This window comes from Sceloporus occidentalis, unplaced genomic scaffold (genome assembly GCF_023333645.1).
Source record: "Sceloporus occidentalis isolate IW3139 unplaced genomic scaffold, rSceOcc1.0.p SCAF_1, whole genome shotgun sequence".
Classification (NCBI taxonomy): Eukaryota; Metazoa; Chordata; class Lepidosauria; order Squamata; family Phrynosomatidae; genus Sceloporus; species Sceloporus occidentalis.
The window spans coordinates 190,040,996-190,062,131 of record NW_028316981.1 but is presented as its reverse complement, the minus strand read 5'-3'; the positions used below and the strand labels follow the sequence as shown (position 1 = coordinate 190,062,131).

Below are 21,136 nucleotides of genomic sequence, written 5' to 3'. Positions count from 1 at the left end.
ATACAGTGGGTAATAAAACATGTAGAACAATAAAGTATTCTAGAGGGAACAAAAGGAAAGGCCATGCACATCTGTCAGATAAGAAACAACTGGAAAGAGCTTGAAATACTGTATTCAGGTCTAAGAGTTGCTTTAGGACTGCAAAGATGCAGGGCAGCACACAGTAGCCTTATACATTAACCAGGATATAGAAAAGGACACTGGGAGCATGCATTCCTTGCTTCCTAGGTTGAACCTCTTGGAATCAGGGAGTTTACCTGGCACAATACATCAGCAAGGTAAAAAAAATAGCTGCAGGGAGCTTGCTTTGTCTTTCTTGCCAGAAAGAACATCTTACAGGTGTCACAACTGTCCAAGTTTCCTTTTTTTCTTCTTTGAACCTTCCAAATCTGTTTCCTTTTGTGCAGTGCCTCCTCTCCCCCTGAAGATTGTCTTATTATTAATATTTGTAAATTGTTCTGGGAACCTATTTTTGTCACAAGCATGGAAGTATGATTTCAAAAAATATTAAATATGAAGCTCAATACTGCATATGGAATAGGGAATAGAATGATGCAATGTAGAACAGCAAGTGAAGGAAAATGAACATAAAAAATCCTGCAGATAACATATGCTATAGAGGGGGGCATAGAAGAAGGCTGGAAACAGAAATTGAAAGTTACCAATTGAGAGGAATGCAGAATGCAACAAGGACACACATACTTTAGGCAAAAAGGGAAAACATCAGCATATCTATCATGAATGTCCTGTGTAACAAACTACAATCTTTTTTATTACTGTATTTTCATCAGATTTGCCTTAATTTTTTTTACTGTGTTGCTTTTCTATTGCGTTTTTAGAGCTTGTTATTTTATTTCATGGTTATTTCATTGAAAATGTGTATAGCTGCTACAGAATTTGTTTTATGATTAACTTGTAAATATAAATATTAAATTACAATACTATGTGGGTGAAATCTGAACATGTATGTCCATTAACAGAGAAGATACCACTGGCCCACTTCCACCTCCACCACCACATCCCCCCTACAATCCAGTGCATGAAGCTGGGTGTCACCCATTAAGTCTAGTACATCTTTGCTTGTAGGAGTAACCTACGGTATATAAGCATGCAAGAGTTCACTAGCCTCAGCCATATAAAAACCCACTGTCTGGACATTACTTGCTATAGATGACATGGGGAAGGTGGACATTCATTCTTGTCCACCTTCCCAAACTGAATGGATAAAGTGGCTGAAACCAAAGTATCACCTGCCCCTTAGAAAGCACAATTTAATTAAATTTAATTAATTTAGGATTAAATTAATTTTAAAAATCTACACATTTTGTTAAATATGGAAATGTTAGATGAAACAGTGAAAACTAATATGATAAGATGGGCTCAGAATATTGGGAAAGAAATACCTTTGTCTAGTTGGGAGAATGTGTGGAAAAGAAACCTACGGTTCACTACATGTAACAACTTAAAAGAGAACTATTATAAACTATTTTACAGATGGTACATGACTCCAACTAGGCTTGCTAAAATAGCCAAACATGGTAATTCAATATGTTGGAAATGTAAGAAAAAAGGTGGCTCCTTCTATCATCTTTGGTGGCAGTGCAATGTTGTTAAAAAAAAATTGGAAACTGATTCATAAGAATATAGTTTGTACCCTAAAGAAAAATATACCCCTGAACCCAGAATTATTCTTGCTGAATATAACTGATGGAATACAGGACAATTTGGTTCAAGATGAATTAAGTACTTTACTATATATGGTAACAGCTGCTCGATTGATTTGGGCAAAAAACTGGAAATCCAGCAGAACTCCAACAATAAGGGAATGGTCTTTGAAGCTGAATGAGTTAGCAACTTCGGACATGATATCAATGTCAAAAAATAATAGAACCTTGCAACAATATGAAGAGAAATGGGGTAAGATTTCAACATTATGGGAAAACAATTATAATGATGTATGATAGATAGATTCAATTTTTTTTTCTTTCCCTCTCTTAGGTATATTTTACTAAGTGATATTTGTATATGTATGTAATTCTTTATTTGTCGTATAACAATTAATAAAGGCATTAAAAAAAGAAAGCACAATTTAAAATGAAACATGCATACACTCACCTCATCATCTGAATAGCTGTATGCTGAGGACACAGCTCCCCACACTTTGCTGGCTACATTAGCTGCTTGTTTCATGCCAGACTTTAGGACATCTATTTTAGGGCCAGATAATATGTGGTCTAGCTTCAGGCCTGACAGTGATGTAACTACTGCACCTAATGAAGCCTGTGGTGAAGAACGACCCAGCCCTGTTAAAGATATAGACCGTTCTTTCTGGGCACGTGAAAGAGCTAGTTGCTTTGGTCTTCCAGTAAAGGTTTTGGACCTGGAAACAGCTGGACTTTTCCGAGTGGCATGCTGAACTTGAGGTGCTGGAGTGGAATCAGAAGGCAAGCTTGATCTCCTCTCTAAAGAATGTCCTAATGAACCAGGAGAGACGGCCTCTTGGTTGCTTTCATTCCTGTGCAATTCCATGCTGGATGATTTGCTTCCCAGAGGACTTTTCAGGTTCATGTAGCTTTCAATTTCATCTGCCAGATTGCGGACTACAACTGGTGACATCATTTTTTCTTCTTGTTCAGAAGGTTTGGGTTCTACTGTCTCAGTTGCCAGCAATGATAAAGGGTCCAATCCCACCTGAACATCTTCCCTTTCAACAGGTTTGGCTATGCCATAAAAACTATTTCTCTTATTCACTGCCTCTTTGGATTCAGTTTTCTTAGGCTTGGATTGACTAGCATCAAGATGATTTAAGTTCATGCCCTCTGCTTTGGTTGCACTGGTGTCATGACCATTCCTGAGCTGTTCCTGCCCCTCCTCAGGCTCCTCCAAAACAGGTGAAGATCTGGAATCTGTTTCCCAAACATTTTCATTCGCACCAGTCCTATCTGTATCTGTACCACAGAAGAACTGTGCACCACCTGCATTGTCAAAACTGTGCGATGGTGATGTTTTTGACACGGACAGTGCTGCTGTAAGGATCTTTGCATCCGCGCCCATCATGATTGCTGCCTCACTGAAGTTAGAATCCAAGCTGCTTTTTTTCAGCAACATGCCTGCCCTGCTTTCAGTGCTAAAGCTGCAACTCCTTTCTGAAAATAGCTTCTGTCTTTTCTTTCCTTTTTCACTTGTTCTCTTGGGAGAAGTATTGTAATCAAACACTGGATCTTCTACTGAATCTTGAGCTATGAGCAGCGGGCTGATTGCAGTTCCTTTAACACAAAAAAAAAGTAAGAAAATACAGGACAACAGCAGCACATTACACACAGGAAATCCATTCCCATAAAGCAGAGTTCCAAATGCAAAAAAGCATAGGAGAACACATTTCCAAAAGAGGTATCTCAAAAACATAAATGACTGTTGAAAAGAAAAAGCTGAATAGCTATTCAATTAACTGATCATAATATCAGTTGGCCTTTTTAAAAAAGCATGCTTAAACTACCCCTTCTTATTTTAAGGGTAAAGCAAACCTCTGGGTCCCTGACCCAGAACCGTTGTGTTTCCTTTAAAAGAAAAAAAAAGTAGTTTAAATTTGCTTTTGAAAAGTTTATTGAGTGTCAAACATTAACTGGCCCTTAGAGAAATACTGTACTCAGCCATCCTAGGTATTATTTCACATCAATGCTTGAATTTATATGCTACTGATATAGACCTTCCACCAGTTTTGTATCTGAGTGGGATCTGCTTTTGTGTAACACACACTTCCCTGGTCTTTTACATTGTTCTTATTGTGATTTCACAAAGACAGTTTTAGTGAATTGGCACCCTTGTCCAAAACTAAGCAGAGGAATTGCATAGCTAAAAATCCCATGGTGCAGCAGGTAAAAACCATGGATTCATACACATATAAAAAGTTGTAGTATTCCCTAACAGTAAAGTTTCTGTTCAGTGTTCCAGCCAGTCACTCAAGCCTTTTCCTGGGATATTATAAGCAGAGGATGCTGTAAGCTAAACTATAATGCTGACAGGAATTGAAGCTGGCCTATTCTCTCTGCCCCTACCCCCTTTCCTGTTTTACCCTACCAACTGACACTTAGTACTCCATGGCTCCTGTTGAATAATGAACATGCCCAGCCCATGAGCATATGGAGCTGAGTCTTTCAGCTTGACTGCTATGATTAATATGCTCAGGTTGTCTGCCATAGCTTCTATGATTATAACATTTTATGTAGTACTAATATGTATAATGGGACACACAGTTGTTGCTGCTCACATTCCTTTGGTGGTTAATAAGCAGAAAGGAAAAAGAGGAGAGACTGTGCCCAGAGATCCAAGGTCAGTCTCATGAGAATAGATGGTACAGGTTAAAAGGTGGGGAAGAGGCAGAAAGAAATTTGTTGGTTTTATGGACTAATGGCTGCTAGCCTGCTCAAAATTTGAATTATTGTATGCTTTAACTATACTGGACTAATGGTGAACTCTCAGCCCCATGGTGAACATCCATAGTTTCTGAATAAAGCTTTTCTGGTTTTTACTATAGAAAGCCTAGATCTCTGAACTAGATCGTTCCTGTACATGACAGTGTAGCTATCTTCTTGTAGCTGGAGCTGCTGCAATATCATCTGAAGAAAGCTTGCAAGGATCCCCCGACATCACTTATGTTCCCTGTTGTAGTTTGTCCAACTACAGGAAGATAGCTGGACTCATCCCTCCACTTACCATAACTGGGATGCTGTGCTGCTTACAAACTGTTTTTTGGGGGTAGCATTGGGAGACATAGCTACAGGCATGCAGCTGTATGCTACACACACCTTTCCTTATGCAGAATCTCAACCCTAATTTTATAAAGGTTTTTTTTAAAAATCATAAATAAAGAACTATGCTGATGGTCATCTCTCCACTTGCATCCTAATCATTTGATCAAAATCTTTTGTTAGTGATTGAGAGAAAGAGCATTTTGAATGTATTCATAAATACTTTCACTTGTTAGTACTTTACACATGCCAATGCCTTGACACACTACATTAATGTTCGCAGCTAGGATGCACCTTGTATAATTATTGGTACATAGTGTTATAGCTACATTAACTCAAGTGTATTCTCTACTTACCAACACTACTCTTCCTGCGGGTGCTGTCAAAAATGCCAGAGGGAACTTTCACAATACTGTTTGAAGGATGCAATGGCACTTCCACTGAACTGTGCAGTTCTGCATTAGGATGCTGCTTTTCAAGAGAATCACTGGCACCACAAAATTCTTTACAAAAGAGGCAACAGGAGATTAATTAACCTCTCTATAAGTAAGACAGTAGCTGATGTCAGATAGAAAGAAAATGGATCACAATTCTAGAAAATGCAATTTAGACTAAGCTACTTTCCATGAAATGATAAAGACCATTATGGCAAAACATATGCTTGAAAATGTAAAAGAAACACTTTGAAAAATTATGGGGATAGGGGACTCATAGCAGCCAATGATAAAATTCCTTACATGGAAGTCTCTCCTAGGTCCAAATGTATTTGTTGATTTGCCTGTACACTCAGAGAAGCTGACAATGAGGTTACCAGGGATGAAAAGAACCTGCCATACATTTCCATTCTCTGGCCATGATCTTGTATCGTGGACCATAGTGTAAAAGTTCATCAGGTGGAACTAATCTTTGGGGCCATTCCCACTTGCATTTAAATAGCTTCAGGCTTTGCATCGACATTGGGTCTCTGAATTAATTCATACCAATACGTAGTTCCCACTATGGAATCGTATTATTTCATTACTCCATCACACGACTGTTGTTCCCACTTGATTTGTTGTTCCCACTTGATCTTCACCACTGCCACCCAACCACTCTCAAGAAAAGGAAGAGTGAGGCATATCCAGAGAAGGGGAAAACTTATCCTCCTTGTCGGTGAGGACATCAGGTCACCCTGGTTACAGGGTTGGACCCAAGTTAAAAAGTTTTGAGCCCCCTCCCCCCTCCACACATCTGTCGGTGTGTTCCTCCACTCTCACAACCATAGTTTAAATGGAAAGACTGGGGAAATGACTCCAGGTCAGGATGACCAGAGGTTGTCCTCCTTTCCCTGGACACGCCCTCCATTTGCATCTTCTGTCCAGGAGGAATTACAAAGGGTCCTCCAGTTGGAGCAGGACTAAGAAGCAAGACATTTATATATGAATGCTTTTAGCACCGGAGCCCATGCATTCACATTTAAGGCTGGCATTGCAGGAAGTCACTGGGAGCCCAATGGCAAGGGATTTGGGCCACTGAAGAGTCACCAAGGGGGAACGGGAGTGGGGGAGAAAGAGAGAGGAGAGATGACAGAAAGAGAGAGAAAGAGGGGGGAGGGGGGAGAGAGAGAAGACTGGATTTCTTTTCCCAGCCAAACCTTCAACTCAAATGGAGGACCTGCCAGCAAAAATAGGAGACATCACACACACACAAAAGCTAAAAACACACATATAAATTCATGCTTCCTAGTCATGCTCAGAATGTAGGGTGTTTCGGTATTCCTCCAGGACAGAAGCTTGCAATGTAGGAAGGGTCCTGGGACAACACTAAGACAACCCCATCGTGGAGTTTTCTTGGCAGTTTCTTCAAAGAAGGGTGTGCCATTGCCATCCTCTGAGGCTGAGAGTGGGACTTGCCCAAGGTCACCTAGCGGGTTCACACGGCTCAGTAGGGATTCAAACCCTGGTCACCAGAGTCCTAGTCCAATGCTCAAGGCATACACCAGCCTGGCTCTCTATTCAGATGTAAATCCCCGTATTGGAATGGTGCATGCACACACACACATGCACACACATACACTCAGAGCTCACAGAGGGGGTTTCCCTAGGCAAGCAGGAAAATGGGTCCTTTGCTGGCTCTCTACTCAGATGTAAATGCCCCTATTGCAATGACGCATATTATATGTGTGTGTGTATTATATAAGAACCTAGAGCTCACAGAGGGGGTTTCCCTAGGTAAGTGGGGATTTGAACCCTAGGTCCTTTGCTGGGTCTCTACTCAAATGTAAATCCCCCTACTGCAACAGCACTTACTCACGGGTAAGTGGCTATTAGGACTATGGTGCTACCAGAGCTCACAGAAGGGGTATCCCTAGCTAAGAGTCGAGGGCGACGGCAACCTCCAAGCAGCTCCGGAGCCCAGGGTGGATGGATACCCTCACCACAAAGGACGAGATGGCACCGAAAAATGGAGGATCTGCCAGCACTGATTGCAAATAGTTGAAAAATCAATGAATAAAATTTTCTATCAATTTTATTATTATTTTTAAATAGGTCATACCACAAGCACAAAGGCAGCACTGTGGGGGGGGGGGGGGGTATGGTGGATCTACCAAAAACTGAGGAGGGATGGTAAACACCCTTCTGCCATTAGTCCCTCCCCTCCAGAATTATGCGATTCAAATCCGTCATTCCCACTTCTTGAACACACTTTGGAACTGATTCTTTTCAAAAGAACTGCTAGGAACCTAGTGTCTGAAAAAAACTTTTTTTTTTTGCGTTTGCCTTGCTTTATCGTGACAGAAATCCATCAAAGCAGGATGAGAACCAGCTTCAAATGGGAATGATGGTCATAGATGTGTAAATTTACAGTGCTTCATAAATAAAGGTTAATAATAATAATAAATAGATCCTGATCAGCGATTCATTTTAAATCATAGTGGGAACACGCCTTATGGTTCCCTTCTTACCTCCTCCAAGACAGATGGTTTAGTTGATACAGCCCCATTCCATAGCCACTCAGCAGCTGGTGTCTTCCAGCAAGGGTTAGGTCATTGTGAAGAAAGAAAGTTAATTCTGATCTTCAAAATGACCAAACGAAGACATACAGAAGACTAAGTTGAACTTATGCTTTCTTGTGTCATTAACAGGATGGCACTTGCTGTATCTCAGATGGCAGACAGATTGCTGGTAGGGCCTTAATCATAGCTAGTATCAGAAGTCAGCATTGATGGGTATCTGTCAAGAGTCAACCTCCCCCCTCCCAAAAATATATATATATGCTAGATCTTTGCATGTCAACACAGTGTGAAAAGGCAAAACCCTTGTTTTAAGGTTCATCATATTTCCTAGACTTCCAGTGTGGTATAGTGGTTAATTCAAATCCTCTACTCAGCCATGGAAACTCAATGAGTGACTCTGAACAAGTCACACACAGAAGAAGGGGATGGCAAATCCCATCTGAATAAATCTTGCCAAGAAAACCCAGTAATAGGTTTAACCTTATGGTTACCTTAGGGTTGGAAAGGACTTGAAGGCATACAAGAAGAGACTTGCAGTGTGGCTTTTCTGTTTAAGTAATTGCCCTCCCTGCCCCTAAAAAAAGTGGTTTTGTTGCTGCCACCACAGTAAATCCCATTGTGTAGTGATGTTCTGGGCAGTCCAATTTAGTTTACAAGAACCCAGAGGTCATTCACCTTGGTTTGGTTGTACAGTGGGCCCTTCCCTTATGTGGGGGATCTATTCTGCCCCCCCCCCCCCCACGTAAGGCAAAAAACGTGTATGCTTGAGGCCCATTGAAAACAATAGGCCTTGTGCACGCAGCACAGCGTGAGCACCACGGGCACAAGTGCAATTCTTTTTATTACAGCACAGTTTCAGCGTAAGCTGAAAGCTGTGTATGGCGTGAGCGCACTGTACTTTATTGGACTCTAGCTGTACTATATTATTTATATAATTCTAGCTGTACTATATCAAAGTTAAAAAGTTAACTAGGCAGCTATGTAGTATACATACTATATCTGTGTCAAGATTCCTTTAATAAATGTGAGGAAAGTACTGGATCCATCATTGCTACTTAATAAAACATATTTATAAATAAAAATGAAATCATAAAAAATACTCTACCTCCAATTAAATCTTCATCTTTAGTAGCAAGCTCTTTCTTTACAAGTAGATCTGTTGACTGAACACTATCTCCATCATCCTTTATAAGTTCATCTTTAGAACCATAGCCTTGATCCGACTGGCCACCTGCACAACAGAATGCAACAGACTGTCTAGCTGTTTCTCTCCCAAACTGTACTGTCAACAAGTGACATTTTAAGAAGTATAAAATGGAAAACCATTTAAGTTGCAAGTTTTTATTTTTCTTAAAGCAAAAAACAAAGCAAAACTGCCAATGCCTAGTGCACAAAGATAAACACAAAGAGTATCTGAAGTATAATAGGGAAAGAACAACAGCAAAGATGCAGTGAAAATGCTTGTTGGAGGTCTGATCTGCAGAGAGTGGTTTTAGTAGGATGGTATGGAAACTGAAAAAAGGCACTCTCTACAGGAAAACAAAAATCAGTCCCATTTTATGTACCAAATGAGAATATCTATCCTTCTATTCCTCTCTCAGAGAGATTAGTAATTTAACCGTTAGTTCCTCGACTGTATACAACATACAAGTTCACACACCTTCAGAATGATTCTGTCACAACCTCTGCTATGCCTTCACTCCAGGCCTTTTTCTGTTACTGCCCATACAGCTACCTTCAGCTTCTCACAGTGCTGCTGCTCTTTTTCTAGGATCAGCAGGCACAGGGGTATCACTTGTGGCGAAATCTAACAACCCCCAAATGTTTGCCCATAGTAAGAAAATTCAACAGTTCTCCACTATGGTTTCCTTTGTTCAACCCATTACATACAAGAAATTAGTCAGGGGCAAAAAGGCATAATAAGGTTTGGGTTGCTAAACAATAAATATGATCTGCATTTTTGCTCATCTGAAAGGGTGCAACATAATATACCAACATCAACCAAAGGACACCATCTACATGTGTCAAAGCATTTGGCTATTATTTACAATTTCACATTTAAAAAAAAAACACTCCCCACTCCTTGTGCATCAAATTAACAAATAAATCCATTGATAAACGGGGAGATTACCTGGAGTGGTTAACATTCAAAGGCAGAATTAACGCACATGTGCCTCCAAGGCTTCGAGCCATACAAGTCTGTACCCCACACCATGACAGCCAAGGACAAATGCAGCACCAAGAGACAGCACAGAGCAAGAAGCAGAGCAACAAAGACCAGAGAGAAGGAATGTTTAGTCATCTACTAGACAAATACAGCAAGCCATCTACATAGGAGACTACAACCTTTAAAAAAAGAAAAGAGGTCAGAAAGTTTAGTAGGGAAAGTGAGAGAAGAAGAGAAACATTTAAGGCCACAAGGAGGACGATGTATATGGCAGTGCTTCAGTTAGTTTTAAAGAAGGGGGGGGGGGGGGAGATCCTGATTTTTTTAGATAGTTTATATCATTTGAAAGGCTGAGGAAGATGACAGGAATATGTTTTAAAATTATTCAGAAAAGTATGCTAAACTAACTGCCAACTTGTCTCTGGCCACCTAATATTTGACTCCACATAATGCAAGTTATTACCAGTTCATGTGAAACACTATATTCCATACTCAGTATATAATTGTTTTTTGATAATTTTTATCCTTTTCCCTTAATAAAACCTTAGCCAAGTTCAAACAAGCAATTATAATTCAGGGTTATAGCACAATATACTGTATTTCCTGCCACTAAGTTGCTTGCCAACTTGTAATTTGAACAGCCTGATGTACTCTTATCAGACAGGCTACATGTCTGTACAAGAATTTTTATTATGTCCACCCAACGGCACTGAAATTTGTTGTGGGGTGAGTGGATGCAAAGTCCAAGCCAAGAAAAAAAAACACATTTATTATGAAACAATAACACAACCATTTGCCATCTCCCTCTGTCCCTTCCTTCTAATATTGTTATTAATTATTCCTCCCTTACAGTCCACAACACAAGATAATGCCAGTGAGAGATTTATGGCTGAATACACATTGTAATGTGGATCCCATTATTCATGAGAGTCTCTTTTCCTCATAACAGTTTCCAAGATATCATTGTGTATATACGGTCTTTGTAACAGAGAGAATCATATTCAGGATAACAAAGTCAGCAACATATTAGAAAGAAGGTGTGAAGTTAGTGAAACCCAGCATATCTAGTACCTGTGCTAGAGTGATTATCAATGGAATCAAGCCTGACTAAGTCTCTGACGAAGAGTGTGTGCTCCCCACTGTTAGCATCATTAGAACTATCCACACTACCATGGCTCACCGTGTCCCCATCACTTCCACCAGTGACCATCCGAGGAGCTGAGGATACGAACAACAGTGCCTTAGTTACAAAAATGTGAATTCTGAAAAGACAATTCTTAAAGCTTATATAATATCACCATGCAGCAAAAAGATAATTCTAAATATTATTTTGTCAAGATACAGTATTATACTTCTAGAATCATACTTTGAAGCCACTTATATGGCACTTTCCTAAAATTCTCCCACACCACCTGAAAGCCATCAACCATAAAGCCAAGGTTTGATGACTTTGGAATAGCAAATCTTATTTTGTAGCAGCTACATCTAATTGAGTTACCTGGTACTGAAGCAACCTGTGAACTGCATGTAGACTTTTTGAGACATTGCTTAAATTGTGCCATGCTGTGTACCACATTCCGCAACTTTGTCCAGAGAAATATGCCACTGCGATTACTGCTAGGCCATGGGCTCTCCAAAACTGCCTGGAAGAGTTAAACTATTAAATACAATTCTTACATATAGTAAAAATGCTCTATTTCGTAAGCAAACACACAAAACTCTGACTCATCCTCTGAAACCTGTGCCAATAAATGCTATGCTTATGGCTCCCCTCTTTGAAATGAGCTTGTAGATGCTTATATGTTACACAAGTAGGAACGGTAACTTTAACTGGACAAGTCCATTGAAGATAGCTGCTAAGATGGGTACCAGTTATGAATAGCCACCTGAAATCAATTTCCTGTGCTGTATGAGCATAGACCTCTATAAACTGACAAGGAATCTCCAAACCATGGATTGGATGTGGACTGTCTCTTTCAGTCTCCCTCCTCCACATAGTTAATTATCTATGGAAGGAATGTACTATCTCTGTATGCTACCTTTAAAAATTACTTCCCAACCAGAAACTGAGTTTCCCAAAGGAGGCCATGAGAAGATGCTCCAACTCTGGTTTTTCTTATCACTGGTCTAGCTTCAGGCATCATGCAAAAAACAAACAAACAAACAAACCTGAGGAGGTCATCATGGAAAGTAAAAGTATGCAAAGCGATTTTGTGACAACTTTGGGACGAACTGAGCAAGACATTGTAGCATACGCTTTCGTAGACTTGGGCTACTTCCTCAGATACATTCAAGACTAACACAACTATGTCTCTGGATTCTACCCCCATGGAAAATTAAAATAACCATCATTGTGCAATACTGTTTATTTGATTTATTGTTCATTGCCTTCTTACCTTGTTGTAGTAACCATAAGTGATTGCATTCGGTTGTATGCCAGCACTTTTCATTTCAAAGAGAACCCGCACAGCCAGAACAGGATGGCCCCAAAGGCCACAGAGCAGCATTACAACTCTATAGCAAACCTGATAAAGATTTTTTAAAAAGGTCATATTACTAGATATGCAGTAACTTATGCATCAAAATGAGTGTGCCTAGAGAAGATGGAAAAAGACTGTATGTATGCCTCTACAACCAGTAGAGGGAGAAGAAGTTAAGCTAAGTCAGCAAATCATTCTGAAATCCTATTCAGCATCTGGTGATCACACAAGCCAAGGCATTGTCATCTGCTTATAACATAAAACTGAACAGTATAATTGTAACGCCCTTCCCTGTTAAACACCCTCTGGTTTGAATCTATGATCTGCTTCACTGAAAAAAGTATCTAGGGTAAAAGCTGACTGATAAAAAAAAATCCATGACATATGTGATATTGCAAGATCCAGGGGACCCATGGCAAGATGCCCGTGTGCCCTCAATCTCCTCTCATGCCATCCGGTTCCCTGCATACCCTTTTAAGTTACAAAGGAAAAGGTATGTGTCTGTGTAGGAAGAAGAAGTGAAAAAAACGGTGTACTTTTCTGTCTTGACCAAGAAAATAAATAAAAACCCTTCCATGACAAACACACTAAAATCAGGCCAAAAAAAAAAAAAAAGGGTGAAAATGGTCCCTCTATATTTTCCATTTAGGACTTCTTATATAGATTGCTGGATATACTGGCTCCTCATAATTTGTTGTCAAATAATGACCAGGACACAACATCTTCTCTTTCTGTTTTTCAGGGTGCCCCCAGACATATGGCAGGCTGGACACATTTCTGATAGAGGTAAAGGTACAGAGTCCCATACACAATTTGGGTGGGTCCCAGAAGTGCTTTGGAATGAAGAAATGAAGATGGAAGTACTATTAATGGATATTTACTCTGTGAGAGTGCTCTTTAAAAAGTTTTTATCTTTCTTAAAGCAGAAGAAACTGCCACTCTAATCTGGGAGCCTTCTGATCTGTAGGGGGACCCGGACCGGTCCCTAGATTTCCAGCACTGCTAGTGTCAATAATGTGGCATACAACATTATGATATGCATATCTGACTACCTGCTTCTGATTCCAAGTCAGCACTGTGACACTATCAGCCATGAGAGACGGGATGCACCCTGAATCACAGACCATAACTGGTATGGAATAAAATGAAGCCACTACAAGAATTATTTTGCAAAGGATAACAAAAAGTTTTAACTGGTACTAAGATAAAGCTGATTTGATGCTAAACACAGTATTTAAAGCAGTTCTTTAGGCCTGTCACAGTGAATGCATGAAGTGAGACAAAAAGCAACATTTGTACATCAATATTGACAATCCCAGTGCCACAACAAGTGAAGGCTGTTGATATTCCATGTTGTAAAAAAGAAGTACTGTAGCTTACATCAGTGACTTAGTATAAGAGGTACCACGATCAGCACATTCTATTACTGCCAGACTGTCCCAGACAAGAGAATACAAGAGCTGTTCACCATTACATTTGACAACCATCAAAACTCCCTCTCAAAATAACTACAGTCGTCCCTCCACATTCACGGAGGTTAGGGTTGCAAGACCTCCACAAATGTGGAAAAAATGTGAATAACTCCCCCTCCCAGGAAGCCAGTTAAAGGGTTGGGTGGGCAGGAAAAGAGGAGCAGGAGTGTGCATGCTCCTCTTCTTTCCCTATCCTCCCATCCCTTCATCTGGCTCCCTGCCCCTTCCGAGGACAGAGAGCTGCCTTTCCCCAAGCAGCAATCTGTCCTGAAAAGGGGTGGGGGATTGTTTCCACAAACCCCTTCCCAGGGCAGAGAGCTGCCTCTTTTCCCAGGCAGATCTCTGCCTGAAAAAGAGTGTGGGCCTATGCCCTTCCGAGCTTCTCCCTCCTGGGCTTTTTCCTTCCAAAGGAGAAAAGCCTGGGAGGGAGGAGGAGGAGCAGTGCAAGCACAGCGGCCTTGACCTCATGAATGATCAAAACCACGAGTGTCAAAGCTGCAAATGTCAAGAGACAACTGTACCTGAAACATGCCACAATTAATATTTATATTATAATTAAGTTAAAAAGAAAAGGCTAAGGGAACATTCAAATCAGCATACATAACTGAAAATACAGTTTTTAAATCTATGTGTATAACCTGACAACAAGGTGATTTGTTTGAAAGAGAAAGGTAAGTAAAACCTCTTCACAGATCATGTTCTCATAACACTCTGAAACAACAGTTTCAAAAGCAAGGTATGACTAATGGAATTTGCAGTGCCTTGTTTCAGGTCTGGGCAGATTACTTCACTAGAACTAATTCAGCAGCAAAAGTACTATTCAATTTTTTCCCAATCTGTCAAATTTGACACTATGAACTACACATATACTGATACATACACATATACAGCACATATATGTCATATATATGAAATTTAGTCTGCATCTCTAGATATATCTTCTGATTTTTTTAAATTTAAAACAGGATGAAGACAGCTTTAAAAAGGGAAACTGTCAGCATGAAAGAGAGCCCGTTCAACCTTTGATGATGCATTACTGCCAAGATTATTGAATTGCTCATTACAGTCCAAGTGGAAGAGGAGACAAACAATGTCAGAATAACCTTTTAAAGTTTACAGATGGTTTAAGATGAGCCACTTGAAACAATCTCCCTTTTATGCACCCAAGAGCTGCCAATGCCACTTTTATTAATGCTTCCCACCCCCACCCCCACCCCCACCCCCTAAGAAATGTTTGGTTGTCATCTAGTTATTAATCTTTATTTTTCTGGGTGGAATGCCAAGGAGCAGAATGGGATAATCAACTTTTTTCTTCAAAATGGGCAGAACCCAAAATTATAAGATGGTTGGCTAAAAGAAAGGGAAGTATCTGGATACATGCCTGACAAAGGAATTAGGCTGATTTTATCTTTCTGAGAGAGGATAACTAGAGTTTGCTGAAAATATCTAGATATGAGAAAGAATGATGAAGTATGCTTAGAAAATGCCCGATGGTGAAGGACAAGTATTAAGGTACCAGTTGTTATTTTAAAACGATCTGGAGTACTGCTATCAGTAGTTCTGAGAACTGGTGGAATTCAAAATGATTCAACAAATACCCCGCCCCCCTCGGCTTGCTTATTTAACACACTATTATCTGTTTGCTTTGTTCAACTCCACTAGTAACCTGATGAGCATTAAGTCCAAAGCTAAAGAAACCTGGAAGAAAGCAGTAACATAATTATTATGTACAGATTAAATAATACTTGTATGTACTTCATATAGCATAGTATTTCTTAAAACTTACTTCATCTAGTGGCTCTGCATCAGTTTTCTTCATTTTGATAAGTACATCATATGCTTGCTGTAAAGCTTTGATTTTGGGATGGAATACTCTAACGTACGCTGGGAGACAAATGAACCATAAGCTATAACAATGGCTGAAGAGGCACTTGGCCCATTGTGGAGGACTTGTGTAGTACCTCTTGGCTAACTTGTGGGCAGCTTTTATCTCCTACAAAACAGAAAGGTAAACAAAGTATTAACTGTGCTCAATTGGCATCTCACAGATCCATGCTCCTTTAACAACATGCAACATGGAAAACAGTATGATCAATTTTCATGAACGTCAATGTTCAAGGTCTTTCCCCAGTTCTGGATACTTAACTTTGGATAGTTAACTGTATGTACTCTACATTATATAGGCTTCTTATTAAGTTATCTAATAAGGATATTAATTCATTTTTATCCTGCTCTTTAGTCAAAAAGACTTCAAGAGTTGATCACAGATCAGCAGGAAACAAGACAGTCCCAAAACTTAGGTTTACAGTCTAGAAGACATAATGCTTATGGATCTGTATATATAAAGATTTTAAAAACCTGTTTTGTCCTCTTTGCCATGAGTGCTGGACTATTCAAAACGTTGCTTCCAACTGGGTGTCTCCTGAATGAAAGCCTGAGCTCCCGTGGTCTGTCAAAGAGCTTTAACTCTAGCCTAGGGAAGGTTTTATAGCTGGAAAAGAGAGAGGCAAAATTAAAAGTCTGTAAGCCAGCCTTCCATTTGTCACAGCACAATATACGTAGCCTAAGACCACCACCCCAGCACAAAAACAGAAGCCTGTTTCTCAATAAATTATCTACCATATTTCTAAGAGAGGAATAACTGTAGGTGAATAATATTAAATTCGGGCTGACAGAAGTACTGCACTTGAACACACACTGGAGGAAATTGATAGGTTAATTTCAAGTTACTGCTTTGGGGAATGCTAGTGATTTATACTGGATCTGCCAGTAAAACTTTTAATCAATAGTGACTGTGCTAAGGTGTTCAAGCATTCTGTGTGTGTATATGTGTATGAGAGAGAGCGAGAGAGTATACATTTCCCAGCAGAGAGGGTCCTGTCCTCCTGTAATCTGGGTTTAGCTCCTCCTATTTGCTCCTGTAGGCAGGGACAATAAACAAAAGACCGGCCCCTATATAGGGAGGAGCTAGCCCCCCTGAGCCTCAGTCTTGTTCCTGCCTAAGCTCCTAGCAGGATGTTCTCTTCGAGCCAGCGAAGTTTTTCCTTTCTACAAAAGCGGTTTGAGATTTTCTTGGCCTTCCCTTCTTCTCCTCTCTCCTGCCTTTCCCCCCCTTCCTTGGTGGTGGCTATGGCAGAGGACCCTGAGAGCATGGGTGAAGGGCCATCCTTAACCCAGGCTTCCCTAGCTCAGGGTCTGCCAGCTCAACAGAGGGAGCTGGCTTCAGAGGGAGACCCATTGGGAGGTGTCTGCTGTTGCTCTGCAGCTTCTTTACTACAGCCTTGGAAGCATGAAGTAGACTTAAAATGGCAAGGGCTCCCAGGATTGGAGAAAGGTCTTGGCTTTGCCAATGACTCTCCCTCTCCTCCAAGGCTGCCCCCTTTCATGGTGGGAGCACAGGAGATCTCTGCAAACAGCATTGCAGCACATGGGAGCCGTGGGAAGAGATGGTGAGGGGTTTCCCCTCCATGTCTCTGTTTCTCCACATCACCTCTGCCCAGCCTGTTTAAGGCCAGGGATCAGTGAGGAAACTGGCCAGAAGTCATGGAAACTTCCCTCCTCAGCATCTCTGCCCAGCCAGAGTTCAGAGGACAGGCCAGCCAAAAGCCATGGGTTTAGCTCCTCCTATTTGCTCCTGTAGGCAGGGACTATAAACAAAAGACCGGCCCCTATATAGGGAGGAGCTAGCCCCCCTGAGCCTCAGTCAATAACAAGCCAAGTGAGTAGCAAGGTAAATCAAGGAACTGAACTTTAGTAACATCAGCTAAGGGTTAACTAGAACACCTTAGAAAAAACTAGTCCAAGAACAAACAAGAACTCAGAAAAACCAATCCAGCAACAAGAAGAAGAACAAGGCAGGTCCACCAACAGGCAGGCAGGGTCGGAGGCCGCAGGCAGCACCCGGGTGGGCAGGATGCCAGGACCCTTCTCTGCAGGAAATGAACGTGTCACGGTAAGTACCCAACGTTCCTTTCTCTCTCTCTCTCTCTCTCTCATACACAGAGACACTTTCTGTGAATGGCAGATCCTGACGCTATTATCACATATTGGGTTTGACAGCTACTCAGTTTCCAAAGAATTCTGCCAAGTAGGAACAGAGAAGGGAGATTCTATCAGAAAACTATAGGTCCTAGTTTCTCTTCAATATAGCTACACAGAATGGCTCCATCCCTGTTCTTCTTTTGGTGGCAGGTAAAACATTTGTGTACCATCAGGCTTTTTCAAACTGATTGAGCTGTATGATTCAGATTTTAGGGTTTGTATAGTTTCTAATACACTTTAATATTTTAAATGTTTAAGTTTTTTAATCTTATAATTTCTTTTTTTAAAACTTTATATTTATATTTTAATGCTTTTGTTTTTAAAGTTGTGATTGGCTGCCTTGAGTCCCTGTATCAGGGGAAAGGTGGGATATAAATAAATAAAATAAGGAAATAGAATACATTATCATATGGTGAAAAAAAAATTGAAAAACAAAATGTACTCCATTTCCATTCTTCTGGCTCCAGCATCAGCTCCAGCATTAATCTCTAAAACAATTTTAAACTTTTCAAAAGAAAAAGAATACTTGTCCAATTGAAAAGTGGTCCTCAGCCCTGCCACAACTGCCTATCCCTATATTACAGAATACCTGTACTTTGGCAACCTCTCTTGTTCATCTTCAGGAGGTGGCTCTGGTGGCATTATAAACACTGTGTGTTCACTCTTCTGGGATTCATCAAGCTCAATCAACCGTGTATCCTCTGCAGAGTCGAGATCAACCTGCAAATACAGCATATTCCACTTTTAGGTAAAAACAACAGTTCAGTCCCTTAGCGTGCAATTCTAACTACATGAAGTGGTAAGAAGAAGAGATATGAGGACAGCCATATCTGGCACTTCCCAAACATGTGCTGAGCCTGTCCTGAGGACTACTGGAAGATCAATGCAGTGCAAGCATGCAATCCATGCAAATTACATATGTCAGATGCACTGAACGAACATATCAAAGATTCTAAAACAAGCATTTAAAAATTATGTTTTCTGCCTTCATATTATTACCATACAAGCTTAACTATCAGAAATGTAAGACATCCCAATGTGAAGTAAATACACACCTTATCTCCTTTTTCTGATCCTTTCTCAGGAAAAAGCTAGAAAAGGCAGCAAAAATACAGTAAGAATCTTTTTTTTAATGAGCATAATGCAGTTTCCTCTTACATAGTTCATATGTTTTCTTGCCAATGAACCAAACAGACAAATATTACCCAGAATAAGAAAGATTCACAGAGCCATGGAAAACTCCACCTCAATAATGGAAAGGAGAGTAGAAATAATAGCCATTAATTGCTCCCCATCATGATCTTCCAAGTATTGATACTGCTTGCTTACTTTGTGTGGTGGGAAGTTTACTACTGTTTGGTATTTAGCTATTTCTGTATGCCTGTTTGTTTGTTTGTTTGATTTAGCTTTTGCGATACTATGTTACTATGACTAATTTCTACAATACTTAGTATAATTGGTGTGCAGTATATCCCGTATATGAACACTGGTTAACTTTGAAAAACGTATTCTCATCTAACTACTGATGAAGATTCATTGAAACAGCTCTATATTTCTGGGAATATCATTTACAGCTCTTCATTACAGCCCTTTCAGTGACATACAGCTTGTGGACTATATTCAGCTACACTATTTGTATGCATGCTTGAATGGACCTGGATGTTGATGTGATTCCATTCTTCATAAATTTGGGTTTGAATTATTTTTCTACAATGCAGAAGCCCTTGTTTTGCACATCCATTTATCCTTTATGGTACTGTATTTTCTTTTATTATACAATACTCACTGATATTCAGCTACATGGTATTGTCTATAGTCTTCGGTTGCCCTGTGTCCTTCATGTCAGCTGTCCTTTTTACTGTTTTTTGTTATCTTGCATTGTAATGGATAGATTGATTTCATCTATATTGTATTGCCTGAATGGTTTTGTTGTCAGTACTATTTACTGCCATAGGGTGCATATACACTTGAGAAATAATAGAGTTTGATACCACTTTAAGTGCTCTAGCTCCATCCTATGGAATCCTAGGACCTGTAGATTTACAAGGTCTGCCGAAGAGAAGGTTTGTGCATCACAAAACTTCAAACTCCAGGATTCTGTGGGATGCAGCCATGACAGTTAAAGTGGTGTCAAACTGCATTATTTCTACAGTTCAGATGCACCCACAGTCACATTTTTAAATTTTTATTTTTGTAGTCCCCCCACCCCTTTTCTGGTTCTCAGTTGATATTCTGCTCCCATCACATCATATGGGGACTGTAGATACACCATCAAAACAGGCTGTGAAAGTTCTACATGTGTGTTACTACTACTCCTGTTCAATCCATTCTAGCATGTGAGTTTCATAAATGTGGATTGATGTTACATTTGTATTTAACAACACCCACATCCAAGTGGAAAGGATCTTTCAGAATTTCCTGTACAAGGAATTAACAGAAAAAAATCAACCCAAGCAGCTTTAGAAGATGGAATTTAAATCTCCTACAATATCATATAAGAAGTCACCTAGGAAGTATTTACTTTACTACAAAAAATCAAAAGCTGAAGATCTGTAAAAGTTATGGGCTTATACTATCAAATTTATTTAGAAAGGAAAAATAATCTTTACCTTTTCTACACAGTCATCAAAAAAAGCCAATCCGGTATCTTTGTCACTCACAAAACTGCATTCTTCTATGAAGCGGCTAAATATCTGTGTCTTTGTTAAGACCGTGTAGAATTTTGTGTAGGCACGGTCTCTACTTTTTAAAAATCCTGGTTAAACACATACAAAACAACTGCTAAAAATATATGCTGCAGATAAAATGTTCACAATTTTCTCAATTTTTCTATTTTTACTGTAGCAATCAGAATTTTTTCATTATATTATAAAAGCACTTAATTTCTAGGCCTTGTTACACTTAAAATCATGTCCCCCATATACAAGCCCTTTGGGCACCACAGCGAAACTCCTCTTTTAAAAACTCTACAAATTACAGTACACAACACTTAGAAGGGGATATAGGTTATGCAAAGGGGGGGGGGGGGAGAGATCTAGAATTACCTTCTGTGCTGGTGCATTAAATTAAAATGTTTTAGTCGTATAGACCCATTGAAATGAACAGGGATTATATAACTCCAATTTATTTCAATTAAGCTTGTATAAGAAAGCATCCGAGGGTCTCATAGCTCCTATTTATTCCAAACCCCACCTTTTCTTCAGTTATCAAACTATTGACACTTGGCTTAATAG

The 21,136-nt window shown here is 39.9% G+C and overlaps 1 protein-coding gene across 4 annotated transcripts in view; it reads right to left on the bottom strand.

Moving 5' to 3' along the window:
* LOC149323138 (DENN domain-containing protein 4C-like) overlaps positions 1–21,136 on the bottom strand; it is a 98,926-nt gene that overhangs the window by 15,400 nt on the left and 62,390 nt on the right. For all 4 annotated transcript variants that reach the window (XM_089487800.1, XM_089487809.1, XM_089487811.1 and 1 more), the window contains 11 exons: positions 20,513–20,658; positions 18,959–18,994; positions 18,493–18,623; positions 16,221–16,353; positions 15,649–15,855; positions 12,307–12,435; positions 11,409–11,553; positions 10,982–11,128; positions 8,849–8,974; positions 5,105–5,251; positions 2,116–3,266 (listed from right to left, as the gene is read on the bottom strand). In XM_089487800.1, the coding sequence (XP_089343926.1) occupies positions 2,116–3,266; positions 5,105–5,251; positions 8,849–8,974; positions 10,982–11,128; positions 11,409–11,553; positions 12,307–12,435; positions 15,649–15,855; positions 16,221–16,353; positions 18,493–18,623; positions 18,959–18,994; positions 20,513–20,658 (2,498 nt within the window). The remainder of the gene's footprint in view (positions 1–2,115; positions 3,267–5,104; positions 5,252–8,848; positions 8,975–10,981; positions 11,129–11,408; positions 11,554–12,306; positions 12,436–15,648; positions 15,856–16,220; positions 16,354–18,492; positions 18,624–18,958; positions 18,995–20,512; positions 20,659–21,136) is intronic.